This window comes from Ammospiza nelsoni, chromosome 24 (assembly GCF_027579445.1).
Source record: "Ammospiza nelsoni isolate bAmmNel1 chromosome 24, bAmmNel1.pri, whole genome shotgun sequence".
Taxonomy (NCBI): Eukaryota; Metazoa; Chordata; class Aves; order Passeriformes; family Passerellidae; genus Ammospiza; species Ammospiza nelsoni.
The window spans coordinates 5,786,858-5,802,295 of record NC_080656.1 but is presented as its reverse complement, the minus strand read 5'-3'; the positions used below and the strand labels follow the sequence as shown (position 1 = coordinate 5,802,295).

Below are 15,438 nucleotides of genomic sequence, written 5' to 3'. Positions count from 1 at the left end.
TTTTTTTTTTTTTTTTGTGTGTTATTTTTGGGGCTTTTTTGGTTTTTTTCGTGTTTCTTTGGTTTTTTTGAGGGGGTTTGTTGGGGTTTTTTGAGTTTTTTTTGGAGGGGGTTGGGTTATTTTTTGTTTTTAGTTCTTTTCGAGGTTTTTTGGGGGCTTTGGTTTTGTCTCGTTTTTTTGGGTTTTTTGTTTGTTTTTTATTTTTTGCAGCATTTCCACTTTTATTTTCCTCCTTCCACCAAAACGCCGCCACAAAATACAATTAATTTGTTCCAGCTTCTCTGTGTAACTGAGTAGCCAACTTAGCTGGGGATTTAGCACGGTTTAAAAAGCAAAATACTCTGAATGAGCTCATTTTATTGTTTTATTTTATTTCTAATCTGCTCTGATTGCCCAGAGCCCGCCAAGGGGGTTTGCAGTGATTCAGGGATGGGAGGTAACAATCCCTAGTGGACACAGAGCTGTGCAAGGCTCTTTGTCTCCCTCTCTTGGCCCTCCCAAGGCCATGGGCGGAGTGATTTAAAATCGTTATTATTTAAAATAATAATTGCTATTTGAAAGTATTGTTATTTAAAATAATAATTATTATTTTAAATTGTTCTCTTAAACGAGCAGGAGCCCAAATGCACACGGGCTCCACACTCACATTTAGGGTTGACCTCAGCTGTTGCTGAATTCATCCTCAATTCAGCAAATAGATTTCAAATGACGAGAAAAAAGGAAGAGAGGAGAGCTGGAAATATCAAAGTGTTTTCATGTAAAATCAGGTGCTGTGCTCTTTCATTAGGGGTGGAGGTTGGTGGGTTTTTTAATTTGGTTTGGGGTTTGAGGTTGGTTTTGGATGGGTTTTGCTTTTTCGTTAGCTTGCAATTCAAGTTTTCAAACCGAAGCCAGGGCAGGATGGTTTGAAATCCAACTCCAAACTGACTGCAGGAGCTCTCTTTGCCTTTATTTGGAGTGCTGGGCTCTAATCACTTTGAAGATCATAAATCTCACATCGTTTAAGCCTCTCCCCCAGCCTTTGTAGATGGCCTACATTTCAGGTCTGCTTCCCTCCCTCCCTGCCGAGCTGTGCTCCAGGCGGGATGGGAAGGGTGGAGTGACCTGGTTAGACCCCAAACCTGCCTCCCAATTCCCTGCTGGGGCTGCTCTCACCCTGCAAACGGGGCAGGGAGGGAAACTCTTGTGGATTTTGAGGTTTTTCGAGCAGTTTGTGGGTCAGCCCTGTGCTTTATGAGAAAGCTGCCTCTGATCCCTCAGCCTATTTGGCAAACATCTCTGCTCTGCCCCCCTTTCCCTCCCCTTCTTCAAACTCTCCTCCCACCTGGATGCAACAGTAATTTGTATGTGAATGAGAGGGAAAAGGGTGTGGATGGAAAAAGCAGCATCTTCAGCCTTGCCTATCTGGTTTGGCTTTTTTTTGTTTAGCGAGTCTAATGCTGCTTGTTTCCTGTTTATGGCCAGGGAAATGCAAAGGCGCAGCAACAAACTTTCACCTTCGCTGCTGGCAGCCTGCACAGGGACATCATCTGCCTCCTGATGGGCTGGCATGGTGCCCAGGGACAGATCTGAGTGAAAACGGGGAAACTTGCCTCAAACTGGGAGCAGGATGAGGGCTGGGAGTGCTGCAATGGGAGCTGATCCTGCCCAGGTGCTGCGGTCTCTGCTGGGGTTTGATTCCCCTGTAGGAAATTCAGGATTGTTGGTGTTTGTTTTTGTAGCTGCTGTGCAGAGCCAGGTGTCTGGAGCTGAGCCCTGGGATCAGCCCGGGGAGCGCACAGGGGTGCAGGCTGATGGTTTTGGGAGGTGCCAGGGCTTGTGTGAGTGGTGTGAGGGCTGAGCCCGGCTCAGGGAGCTGTGCAGCCAGGCACCGCTGCAGGAGGGCGATGCACAGCTGCATCCAGGCACCGCTGCAGGAGGGCAATGCACAGCTGCATCCAGGCACTGCTGCAGGAGGGCGATGCACGGCTGCATCCAGGCACTGCTGCAGGAGGGCGATGCACAGCTGTGTTCTGTGCAGGGAATGAGGGTAATGCACAGCTGCAGGAGGGTAATGCACAGCTGCAGTCTGTGCAGGGAATGAGGGTAATGCACAGCTGCAGGAGGGCGATGCACAGCTGTGTTCTGTGCAGGGAATGAGGGTAATGCACAGCTGCAGTCTGTGCAGGGAATGAGGGTAATGCACTGCTGCAGGAGGGTGATGCACAGCTGCATCCATGCACCGCTGCAGGAGGGCAATGCACAGCTGCATTCTGTGCAGGGAATTAAGAGAATTCACAACTGCAGGAGGGCAATGCACAGCTGCATTCTGTGCAGGGAATGAGGACAATGCAGGACAATGCACTTTGCAGCAGGGAAGCGATGGCAGCACCTTGTTGGTCCAGGGAGGAATGCAGCATCAGCTCTCCTCCTTCCAGGGAGGGAATGAGAGCTCCTCAAGCTCTCCCTTGTTGTGGGTTTCTCTGGGTCTGGATTGAAGGCATTTGGGACAGTAATTCATGTTCAGACTCAGATGTTTGTTTCTTATCAGTGAAACAGTCTCACAGCCATGAGTTCTGCAGCAAGGCACAAAATGGCCAACAGTCTCTCTTGTTCCAAGGTCTTTTAAGACTAAACTATCCAATTAAGAGCAGACACCTGGATTATTTTCCCTTTTAACCCCATAACTGATCCCACAGAGCCCTCAATGTGGACTTTTTTGCCTAATTACAAAATCCCACCAAACCCATGAAGAAGAAACCCAGGACAAACCCTGTGCCCTCCATCCTGCTCCCACCCACAACACACTAAAAATCTCAAAACCTCAATTTCTCAGCAAGTGATACACCTACACTGCTCTCTATAATCTAAATTTCTCTCTATAATCTCTAAATTTCACACTTTTGTGGGTTCTGATCTATCTTGAAGTCTTTAGGAAACTTTCTCCATGGATGAGGGCCAAAATCAGTGCTGCCCTGGGGATCAGGGCACCCCAGAGCAGACACAGAAATATTCCCAGTGCTCTGGGTTTCCATATTCCTTGTTCTCCAGAGCTGGGAGGGGAGATGTCCCCCTTGAAATGATGCTGACAGGTTTTTGTCCCCCTTGAAATTAAGCTCACAGGTTTTTTATCCCCCTTGAAATGATGCTGACAGATTTTTGCCCCCCTTGAAATGATGCTGATGGATTTTTGTCCACTTTGAAATGAAGCTGACAGGTTTTTGTGTGAGCAGAGCTGGGCAGGGTCTGCCCCTGCTCCCTACCCAAATGTGCCAGGCACTCTTCATGCCAGCAAGAGGCTGACCCTGCAGGACAGGCTGTAATTTGTTTATCAAACCTGTCATTATCATCAATCACATCAATCTGAAGCTGATCTGGCTGGGAGATCTGACAGAGTTTAGGACAGACAGGCTCTGAGGTGCCTGAGCAGGGCCCAGCTCCAGTTTTAGCGCTGGTTCTTTATTCCTGTTCTTTGCTGCCTTTGGTTCAGGGGATGGAGTGAGGATATGGATTTCCAACAGGCCTCCTAGAAAGCCTTTCCAGCTGGGTCTGGTGAAAATTCCTCCTTTCTAAAAGGAGGTCAAGCCTCCTGTGTGTTCCTGCCCTGCTCTCTCAGGAGGTGCTGAAGCGGTTCCCTGTCTAACTCCTCTGTTCGTATCTGACAGTCCTTGCCCAAAAAAACTTTAATTTTGGAGGTTTGTGTGAGATTTTACAGGAGGTGCTGAAGGGGTTCCTTCCCCTCAGGACCTCCTTGTCTAACTTCTCTCCCTCTTCTCTTCACATCTGACTCCCTGCCCAAAGAAACTTTAATTTTGGAGCTTTGTGTGGGGTTTCCAGCTTTGAGGCAGCAGGGTGAGTTATTTCAGGGCTCCGCAGCTGATGTCCTGTAGGCACACATGTGATGTGAGAGATTCAAAGTGGGCAAACTGAGATGTGAAAATCCCTTTTCAGTGCCATTAATGAGCGCCCTGACCTCAGCTGGTACCTTCCACCCACACGTCTGAGGGCTCTTTGCTAATGGGCTCAGCATCCCTTGGTGCCTGTGCGAGGTGGGGAGGAGTCCTGCAGACACAGCCTGGCTTTTCCCAGCGATGCTGAGCTCTGTCATTGCAGCTGGGATCAGGGGATGCTTCGTGGGCCACTTGCCCCTGGACATTGGGCTGGATTGGAACCCAGGGCCCTGCTCAGAGCTGGGTTCTGGACTCCCATCCTCTGATTCATCGTCTTGTGCTCAACCACAGACAAGTTCTTCCTCCCCTCCGTCCTTTTGAAGGTGCACAGGAGGGCCCAGCTCGCTGGGTAGTTTGTTATTAATATCTGGGATGCAAAACTCCCTGCACATTTAATTTCGCTGCACCAGGGCTTCCCTCCCCGCCGGGGATCTCTCTCATCGTTTCTCATTCCCACCTCCCCCTGCTCTCATGTGCTCCCTGGATGTCATTGCCGTTCCTGCTTGGGTAGCTCAGGTTTCAGTCTGCCCTCCACATTTCCATCCCAGCCCTGTTTTGCCCTCCTCTCAAGGGGAGGTTCACATCCTGCTTCCTTCTCCCCTCTGGGGATCAATTCAGATTTCACTCTCTCTTCTCCCCGTTGCCCCAGGGCATCAGCCTAAGTTCTTGCATCTGCTTTTCATCTCTTGAGCCTCCCCTGGCTGGAAATCAGGGCCTGACACTGGATCTAAGCTCAGCTCTGCCCTGGCCTTTCCCTTTTGAAGTCTCCCTGCTCTGTCCTAGGGACAGGCTGATTGCATAAATTTGTTTGTGTGCAGGCTCCTCATTGAGATGCAGCCCTTTGGGAAAGCATCAGAGAGAAAGCCCTGGCTCCAGGGAAAGTCCTCTGTGCCTAAATCTGGCCCTGCTTTGCTTAGGACAGATATGCAGAGGAACCCCTTCTTCAGGCTGGGTTTGTTCTGAGTTTGCTGGGAATAAACTCCCAAACAGGCCAGGGGAATTGTGAGGGAAAGGGGGATGCAATTAGGAGCAAGGATTTGGCTGTTTTAATTGTTTTTCTCAGGAGATGGGCTGAAACCACTGAATTAATTTGTTGACAGCAGCCCAGAGCTGGCTGCATTTTATCTGTTCCTTAACATCCAGCTGCAGTCCGTTCCCAAACTCCTGCTCTCCTGCTTTTAAAGGGCAAACTCCATTTACAATGTGGTTCCTACACCTGTTTCCTTGGCAAAACACCTGGAACAGCTGCTCCAGATCTGCCTGAGAGGGAGAGCCAGAGATCTTAGTGCAAATTCCCTGCTCCAGCTCTGTCAGAGATCTTTGTGCAAATTCCCTGCTCATCCTTGAGCAAACGCTTTCTGTGCTCACCAGGGACAAGCCCCAGTTTCATGGATCTCTCTGAAGGGTCACAAAACTTGTTTTCCACAGCAGAAACTCAGCCCAGGGCAGGGCTGTCGCTGGCCAGGTGGCCCAGCACCTTTTTTGAGGGTTGGGTGGCACGAGCTGCTGTGCTGGATGTGACTCCCAGGGAGTCACCACTAATGAGGAGAAGGACTCTGAGTCCTTGGAGCCCTTTCATCTGCTGAGCTCCAAGAGTTCCCCCCAAACCTGCGCCAGCCAGCCAGGGTGGGGCTCTGCTCCTGTCCTGCACCAGCACAGTGAGGGGAAGGTGTTGTGATCCCAGCAAGGCCTCTCATTTTGGACATCCAAGGGCATTTTCTCCCTCTCCAGAGGTGCTCCCTGTGGGATCAATGGGTTTATCCAGCAGGGACCCTCCTGGATCAATGGGTTTATGCAGCATTTTCTCCCTCCCCGGAGATGCTCCTTGTGGGGTCGATTGGTTTATCCGACATTTTATCCCTCCCCATAAGTGTTCCCTGTGGGATCAATGGGTTTATCCAGCCTTTTCTCCCTCCCCAGAGGTTCTCCCTGTGGGATCAATGGGTTTATCCAGCACATTCTCCCTCCTCACGGATGCTCCCTGTGGGTTTATCCAGCATTTTCTCCCTCCCCAGAGATGCTCCCTGTGGCAGCAGTGGATTTATCCATCAGGGACCCTCCTGGCTGCTTCCCCAGCCCATGGAATTCATGGGGTTGGGAGCTGAGAGCTGGCTCTGAGCTCCCCCAACCCTTGGACTTCATCCCCCCACTCAAAATGAAACCCTGGGTGATGCTCTCCCATCTTCTTCCTCACTCTTCCTTTCTCTCTTAATTGCACTTTTTGGTGTGGTTATCATTGCAATCTTCTCCTGCTCCTCTCCTGTCACAGCTCCCAGTGCCAAAAAGTGCCAGGGAGCAGCAGGAGAGGCCTGTGGAGCTGGGATGGAGCCAGCCCCAGCCTGATTCTGAGCTAATTCCTCCTAAAATGCACTGGGGAGAGTGTCCACACCCAAGGGCAGTGTGGGCATTGTCCCCATGGGTGATTAATCCAGGGATACCCACACGGAGCCAGATGTTTGCAGAAGGCAGAGATTCCTCCCCATGGGCAAGGGATGCATGGGAAAAAAAAAAAAATTAAAAAAAAAATATTTTTCATGCAGGGCAGATTCTCAGCCCAGAAAATCCCAATAAGGCAAATTTGGAGAGGAGCAGGAACGTGCTCGGGCTCCAGGGGACCTGTGTGAGCTTGCAGGAGGGCAGGGGAGCAGCCATGGAGTGGTGTGTGTGAAATCAGGGTGATAAGGAAAGGGGCAGGGATGCAGCCCAGGGTGGGAGCAGAGCAGATAAGCACGGAGGTGTAGGCAGAGGTGGAGTTCTGGAGAGGTTTGGGAGTTGGGCAAGTGAAATGTGGAGAGAGAGAGGTGCAGGGAGCAGTGCTGCAACCCACAGAGGGCTGGGGGAGCCCTGGCAGGGAGGCAGGGCAGAAATCCCAGCCTTGATGGTGGGAAATGGTGCTTCACCATAAAATATTCAAATTAAGATGCCGCAAACATTTTTTCAATTTTACAGTGATTGACTGAACGCTTGCTTTTTTGGACATCAGATTCCACAAGGTATTTTTAAATAATGACACACGAACCAAATGAATTCCCAAAATTTTAGGCCGAGTTTTAAATGTGTATTGCATCATGTTCAGTGAAGTTATGGGTGGACCATGGGGTGATGGGGAGTAGTTGTGCCTCCGTGGCATCCAGTCAAAAGTGGAGTTCCCCAGAGCTCAGTACTGGGTACAGTTCTTTTCAGTGTCTTTATCAGTGATCTGATAAATGATCAAGTTGGTAGATGACACCAAGCTGGGTGGCAGTGTTCATCTGCTGGAGGGCAGGAAGGCTCTGCAGAGGGATCTGGACAGGCTGGATCCATGGGCAGATCCCATTTCCCGTGCTTTGAGTGCAGGTTCTGGCCACTCTGACCAAGAAAAGGCATCTCCTCTTAAATGCTCCCAGTCTGGGATGCCCACAGGGAAGGTACCACGTGCCTGGGTATCCCTGCTGAGAGGGAAGGTGCTGTAAGTTGATTTTTCAGTGTTTTTCCAGCGGTTGTATGCCCCTGAGAGCACCCAGAGGCTCTGAGCTCCCCAGGCTGTGGGGCAGGACCTTCCAACCTGGAGAGGTTTGGGAGTTGGGCAATGTGGGGGGAGAGAGAGAGAGGTGCAGGGAGCAGTGCTGCAACCCACAGAGGGCTGGGGGAGCCCTGGCAGGGGGACAGGGCAGAAATCCCAGCCTTGATGGTGGGAAAATCATTTCCCGTGCTTTGAGTGCCGGTTCTGGCCACTCTGACCAAGAAAAGGCATCTCCTGGGATGCCCACAAGGAAGGTACCACGTGCCTGGGTATCCCTGCTGAGAGTGACGGTGCAGTAAGTTGATTTTTCAGTGTTTTTCCAGCAGTTCTGTGCTCCTGAGAGCACCCAGAGGCTCAGTGGGGTCCTGGCCAGGACCCTCCCACCTGAGCAGGTGTCACCCTGAGCGTGGCCAGGCAGGGCAGGTGCTCTCCCCACCTCTGCTGTGGTTCTCCTCTCCCTGCGCCACAGGTGATCATTTGAGGTTCAGCACAGCAAAGTGGGGATGACTTTTCTCTCTCTTCCCTGTTTGTTTGGAAGCAAAATTTCCAGGGAAGAGCTGTATCAGAGAGCCCACAAGAGCTGCATGTGGTTGTGTTTTTCTCCTGTCGAGCGTGCAGCTTGGTTGTTTCTGAAGTTTTGCCTTCCCACCCCTGCTTTGACTCCAGCTCAGCCATTTCCATCCCAAGCTGAAGCTGAGGACAAACCCTATCAGATCTCAGCTCAATTAATAAACTCAAAGGCCTCGTGGAGGGCGATGCAGGTGTGCTGAGGTTTGGGATTGCATTTGAATTTGCCATGGCTGAGCTTTAGGACAATTTGAGAGCTGATCCCACGCTGAATTCCTCTCTGTGATGCTGACAGCTTCCAAAAATCCCCAGCTTTCAGTGGGATACAAACGTTGCAGCGTGAATATCGTGGCACTGACATAAAGGTTTCCTGCCTTCTTTCCAGGTGGCTGTTAAGCCCTGCTGTATGTGCAGGATAGTACATGTGGAAATAGTAATTGCAACCCCATTATTACTACTATTATTATTGCCATAATTTATTATTAGTGTGTTTTTTATTTTATGGGGCCCACGTGTGCGGGTAATTCACGGCGGAGCGCTTACGCCATCCCAAGGTGGGAAGGCTCAGCGAGCTGCAGGAGCCTCAGATCCAGCTTAATTCCTGTTTCCAGCTTAAATCCTCCTCCCTGAGCCCCAGGCAAAGGGTTTTGGGGCAGCCCTGCTGTGCTGAGGAGCACTTTGGGGTGACTCAAAGCGTTTTGGGGTGACTCAGAGCTGTTCCTTCTCTGGGTGCCCCAGACCCTCTGTGTGCACCTGATCCTCCCCTCCCCTCTGCTCTGCAGGGCTGAGAGTGAGTCAAACTCCCAAACTCGGCTCTGACTGTGAGATAAGGCAGATGTGGAGGCAGATAAGTGCATTTCAAAGAGGTCACTGGCTAAATAGGAGCTTCACAACAAATGGGGGTGTCTGCATCTCCCACTGATGTGGTTCCTGCCTGATAACTGGTGAGGAGAGGGCTGCCAGGGCTTGGGTAGGAGAGATCCAGACCTGGAACTGGGAGACGATTGGAGGCTCTGAATTGGTGGCTGAGTGAGGAGGATGAGGGAGCACTGTGTGTGTCACACCAGGAGCTCATCCCAAGGAGTTTTGTGGGGAAGACATTGAGATTATCCCTAAACTGGGATTCCCCATGGAGGGCTCCAGCCCAGCCAGCAGGATCCAACCACCAGCCCATGGAATCTGAAGGGAATTCAAGCAGACCTGCTCTTCCCAATTTCCCATTTTTCCAGAGCTCTCCAAGATGTCTGCAGGATGTTTTCACGAGCCGAGCGTTTGCCAGAAGTTCACAGATCAGTTACAAAACAGATGTACCTTTCTCTTTTTTTTTTTTTTTTTTTTTTCCTCTCCCCTTCTTCCTACTGGTAAGGAAGAGTTTGTGCAGTAATTGCAGGCAGGTTGGGAGATGTTTTCTTCATAATTCTCCTTCTTATGAAATGTTTATGAAACACCTTCCACAAATCAGTTACGCAAGCGGGCTCCGGAGCTTTGATCATTTTCCATCACCCTCAATGCGTTTCTTAGTTTGTTTTGCTTTTTGTTTTTGTGTTTAGGCCAGAGATAGGTAAGAAACCATCCATCCTTGCAGCTGTTCAAGCCAACTTCGGAAGGGACTCTCTCTTTTGCAGCCAGTCACCCTTCCTGTGTTTTTCATTCCGTTTGCTCGGGGGCTGACCCTGTTTCGAGGCTGTGAAAACATCCAAACATCCACTTGAGATTTGCAAGTGCGATTCCTGCCCTGGCCCAGGGGAGCTCCCGTGCCTCCAGCTGCCGTTACCTGCTCCCAGCCCTGCCCTGGGCCTCCCCTCGGGCCCCAAAGGGAGGAAGGTGCTGGAGATTCACAGCCAAGAGCCCCCACACCTCACCCCAGCCGTGGGCATTTGCAGGTCCTGCTCTTTGCCCCGCTCGTTTTTCTCCATGGGATGGTTTGGGTTGGAAGATTCCTTGGCATGGGCAATGAAGCTTCCACCAAACCAGGTTGCTTTCCTTAAATTTCCTGCTTTCCTGTTATTTTTTCCGAGTAAAATTCGGTGGGAACAAAGTCTCTCTATGACTTTCTTGTTCCCCTTTCCCCATCCATGATCATCCTATAAAACCAAGATCCTGAGCAATCCTGGTGGGATCTGCTCCTGCTTTTACCCAAATCACTGTTTCTCACTTGCAGAGCTCCCATCAAATACCCCCATGAGGTGATTCTCTGAGGATTTCATCATTTCAACCTTGGTTTTTTAATTTTTGGTTCCTCAATGTAAACTCTTTCCATATTTGCAGGCATTTTCTGCAAATCCGAGGTAGATGCACTGGGAAAGGAGGAGGCAACTCCTCCCCTCGTTTTATTAATTTGAAATTTACATTATTTTAAGGGAGTCTCATGATATTGAGTGGCCTCGCCCACAATGTGTGTGGTTTTTTGGGGTTTTCTTGGGTTTGTTTTTTTTTTTAATGTGCACTTGGCAATATTGCTGGTTTAACCAGGGAAAAAAACCAAAAGAGTGGGATTTGCATAAACCATCCCCAAAATTTTGGATAGATCCCGACCTCCTAATGAACAATTAGCCAGCTGCACAGAGGGAAGAGGAAGAGGAGGGCGAGGTAAATTTGAGCCTAAACCCAATGGAAATAGGTGCAAGGGGGAGAAGGATTTGTCAAGAACCAGAGCCCGGGTTCCTGCCCACTGCGCAGGAGGGAGAATTCCAGGGCCAGGGGAAGGAGCAGTGGGAGATGTTGTTGTTGTTTTTGAGTCGGGAGCCGGTGCTCTGCCAAACCCACCTCCCGTTCTCACATCCAGCCATGCCGGGATGCGGCTACACACCCCTTTGTGCCTGGAGCGCCGCCAGCTCGTCCCGCTTGGCAGCTGCAAAAATTGATTTCAGTTTGGAAATGGCTCGTGCCTCCTCAACACCCCACAGCTCAGGCAGGATCCTCAGCCCGGCTCTCTGAGACGCCAAAATCTTCAATTTCTTGGGACTGCTCAGCCTTGGATGAAGCAGGCAAAAGTTAATTTTTAATTTTTTTTTTTAACAACTTTTAAAATTTTTTTTTCTTATTTTTCTCCAATGGATTCTTTTTAATGCAAAGAACCACGTGCCTGCAGTGACTGGATGGCTCAGGGGTAACGGGGTGTCCTCCTGAGCCTTTTTGCCTGACGTTCAGTGACTTACCGCTGCCGATAGCGATCGAGAAGATCTTTCCACCTGATTTTTTTGTTGTTTTTTTTTTCTGCCCTGCCAGGCTAAGAGGGATGATCATGCCAACCTGAAAGGTAGGAAAGAGCTGGAATTCATAGCATGTCTACCTCTTGCTGCAAGGAGCTGGGATTATTGCAAAACGAGTTTCGGCGGTGGCCAGAGCTCGAGTTGTAATGAAAGGGGGTGTTGTAATCACCTTCCCTCCGAGCAGCGCCTTCCAAAATGCAGAGGGGAACATTGCAGCTCCCTGTTCTGGAGCTGTTGAGCTTCTTGTGATCCCGTTTTCCCCCTTTTCTCCTCTCGTGGAGATCCACCAAAGCTTGGACTCGATGGTTGTAGAGGTCTCTTCCAACCGGAATCATTCCGCGCGTTTCTTTGCTTTGCTCAAATGGGCAGGAACGCTCCTGCAACACCAAAATACTCGCTCAGGATGGGGTTTGTGGAGCTGGATTTCTCATCCCCCTCTGCTGGCAGGAGGCTGCAGGGCCTCAAGGCCCCATCAGTGGGGCAAAGACCCTGCTCACCTTTGGGGGATGGTTTGGGAGGGATCTGGTGGGAACACCTGGGGATGTTCTCTCCTTGGAGCCAGGGTGAATCTTCAGGAGTTTCAAGTTGGGTCCTTGGTAGAGTCCTCCTGGTTTTTCCAGTTTTTGGGAATTAGAGGCTCTTCCTGCTGTGATGAGGAATAACCCTTGTCCAGTGTTGAGAAAAGGTTTGGGTCAATCTTTTCTTGGAGGAGAGTTCTGTATCTTTTACCTGTCCCCTGTGCATGGACACTCCTCACTGACCTTTCAGGAATTTACCTAAAAACTTCCAAAATCCTCCCCTCCCTCCTGTCCCAGTCAGCAATACCAAAAGACTTCAGCTCCTACAATAATTGGAACACATCTTTATTATTACTTCTTAATAAATTTTTTTTAAATGCATTAGCAAAGTTAGAAATGAATGTAGAGATTGAGGAATAAACCAGAAACAAGGATTCAGTTCTGGTCCCAGGGTAAATTTTTTTCTAAGAATATGGATTTTAAAATCATTATTTTCTTGTGGATGAGAACTTTGCAAGAACATAAAGTAGCTCAAAAAGACCACTGGACACCTGTGGAAATTTTCCAGTCATTTTTCCACAGCTTGTAACTGAGGAAGGAGATTTTCCTTGCAATTTCTTTTTGGTAGAAATTGAACAAATTGATGCCTGGAGTGCTGCATTTTCAATTCTAGGGGATAACTCTGCTTTTTTGAGGTCTTTTCCTTCATGACCCGTCCTTTCCCATCCCCTTGTACCATTCTCTGTTTTGTGCAGGGAAAAATGAGATGTTTTCCATGTCCAGCCCTCCTATTGGGGATCTGGAAAGGAGAATTGCTTCTTGACTTCACTAAAACTCCACAAAAGGCTTTAAACTTTGAAAAGTTGCTTGAAATTGGTTGTTTTCCTGAAGTGTTTTAATTGAGCAAAGTGCTTGGCAGAGCAGGAGAGCTGTCCATGGGGTAGAGTGGGGAGCAGCAAGTGTGGAATAACCCCGATTTTCAGCAATGGAAACAGCACAAAAATCCCTGAGAGGAGCCTCCTCCAGCCTCCTGGATCCCAGCTGCCCTCTGCTCACCCCTGCTCCCTAATTCCACGATTCCTTTGCTCTTTTTGCAGATTAAAACCGAGGACCTCAGCGACTCCTTGCAGTCTGCCATCCCCCCTCGGTCGGGGCACCTCGTGCAGGGATCATCCATGATGCCAGGGAGCCAAATTGCAGGGGTGAGTGACCTGAATCCCAGGAAAAGGGGCTGCTCCTGACCCCCCTCCCCAAATTCTTTTTGCCAGAATGGGTGAGGAACACTGAGGTGGAAAAGTGAATCTTGATCTTCCTCCTCGGCTTTTCCTCGTGGGTTCAAAGTTGGGCTGGGCACATGCTGGGGTGAGAATTCCTCTGAGGGTTTGAAACCACCCCATGGTCAGGAAATCCCTTGGCTGCCCCTGAAATCCCAGGAAAAGGGGCTGCTCCTGACCCCCTCCCCAAATTAATGGGGCCAAAAAAGGTGAGGAACGCTGAGGTGGAAAAGTGAATCCTCATCTTCCTCCTCGGCTTTTCCTCGTGGGTTCAAAGTTGGGCTGGGCACGTGCTGGGGTGATATTTCCTCTGAGGGTTTGAAACCACCCCATGGTCAGGAAATCCTTCGGATTGGGAATAATTGGAGGCTGAGACAGCCCCGTGGGGAAGTGTCTGATAATGCTGGCCCTGCTCTTCCTCATTCATGAGTGTCTGGTTAATGCCATTGCTGGAGATAGGGTTCTACACCAGATTAACTCCTAATCTCAGCCTGTTGTGGCCTCAAATTGATTTACACCAGGGGAGAAATTAATTCCGCCAGGGAATTTTTTTTTCCCAAGGTAAAAATGTGGAGTTCAGCACTGAACTCCTCAAGGGATTTTTTTTTATTTTACCTAAGGTAAAAAATTGTGGAGTTCAGCACTAACTCTTGTTAAATTCTAGTGGGAGTTGGATGCCAGGTGGCCACAGAAGTGCTCTGGAATCCTTTCTCTTCTTCTCTCATGGGTATTCAGATCCATGATACAATTTAGGGATTCTTCAATTCCCCCCAGTCTTCAGAACAGTCCTGTGGGAAGCAGAGTTGGTGAGCTGGGACAGCCTGCTGCAATCTGCTGAGAGATTTCAGGCGGTGGAAATGCTTTATCTGAAGAAAAAGCTCTGGAAATGCTTCATCTGAAAAAACTGAAATCTGAGAGGTCTCACTGTTCTAACAACCAGAGTTTGATTGCCTCAAAAATGTCTTGATCAGGAGTTAACATTTCCAGGGAAAAGCAGACACTTTTCCACATGGATATCTCTGTCTGCACCAAATTCTTCTCCTATACTTGAAACTTTTGGACCTGCAGCCCTCCAGCCCCCAAATTCCCCAAATTCAGTGAGAATTCTTCTCCTGCACCTGAAACCTTTGGATCTCCAGCTCAAAAATGTCACCAAGAGTAAACTTTTCCAGGGAAAAGCAGACAATTCTCCACATGGAGGTCTCTGTATGCACAGAATCTTCTCTCGCACCTGAAACTTTTGGTCCTGCAGCCTCCCAGCCCCTTAAAATGCAGAAATTCAGCATGGATTTGCAAGGAGCATAAATCCTTGATCTTTATTGTTCCCTTTGCTTTTTTCTGCAGGACATGAGCTCTCTCCACACCCTGCAGCAGCTGGTGTTGCTTCCTGGGCACATGCAGTCAGTCCCCCAGTTCCTCCTGTCCCAGTCTCAGGCAGGACAACAAGGTAAGAGAAGGAAAAGTTGAAATTATTCCTTTTTCGGGCTACCTAAAAGCAGAGGTCAGACCAAACTGAGAGAATAAAAGCAGTTCTGTTTATTGAAGGGCCTTCAGGTAAATCTATAGCAGATAAAACCCACCCAAAAATGGAGAACTGGTCGTGGATTTCACACTTTTATAAAGTTTGGTCCATTTGCATTTTAGGGGTGAATATTCCAATTCCAGCTTCAGCTGATGAAGTCATTGACCCCAAGTTTGCTGCCCCCAACTCCCTTTTGTTTCCATCTCTGGGCCCTGAGGCAGTGAGGTGTCCTTGGTTGCCAGGCTGGGAGAGGAATCGTTGTGTCTGCCCCAAATGGGAAACTGCACACTGTGTGTGGGGTTTGGAGTTACACACTAAAGAACTGCAGGGTCACAAATAGATGGAAAAAATAATAATATACTATTATTAAATATAATTTATTGTTATTGGTGGTAGTAGTAGTAGCATTAAATATAATATCATCTCTTTCAAAGAGATGGAAAATAGAAAAGCTGAAATCCTGGAGAGGAATTGTTGTGTCTGCCCAGAATGGGAGAGCAGCAGCTCACACTGGATATGGAGTTTAGAGTTACAAACTAAAGAACTGCAGGATTACAAGTAGATAGAAAATAGAATAATATACTGTCATTAAATATAATTGGTAGTAGTAGTAGCATTAGTATTAAATATCATATAATCTCTTTCAAATAGATGGAAAATAGAAAAGCTGAAATCCTGGAGAGGAATTGTTGTGCCTGTCCAAAATGGGGAAGCAGCAGCTCCCACTGTGTGTGGAGTTTAGAGTTATGCAATAAAGAACTGCAGGTCACAAATATATAGGAAAAATATAGGAAAAATATAGGAAAAATATAGGAAAAATATAGGAAAAATATAGGAAAAATATAGGAAAAATATAGGAAAAATATAGGAAAAATATAGGAAAAATATAGGAAAAATATAGGAAATATAGAAAA

The 15,438-nt window shown here is 48.6% G+C and overlaps 1 protein-coding gene across 1 annotated transcript in view; it reads left to right on the top strand.

The window, feature by feature from the left end:
* POU2F3 (POU class 2 homeobox 3) overlaps nucleotides 1-15,438 on the top strand; it is a 51,463-nt gene that overhangs the window by 23,330 nt on the left and 12,695 nt on the right. The window contains 2 exon segments of the mRNA XM_059488364.1: nucleotides 12,826-12,930; nucleotides 14,347-14,449. Of these exon segments, the coding sequence (XP_059344347.1) occupies nucleotides 12,826-12,930; nucleotides 14,347-14,449 (208 nt within the window).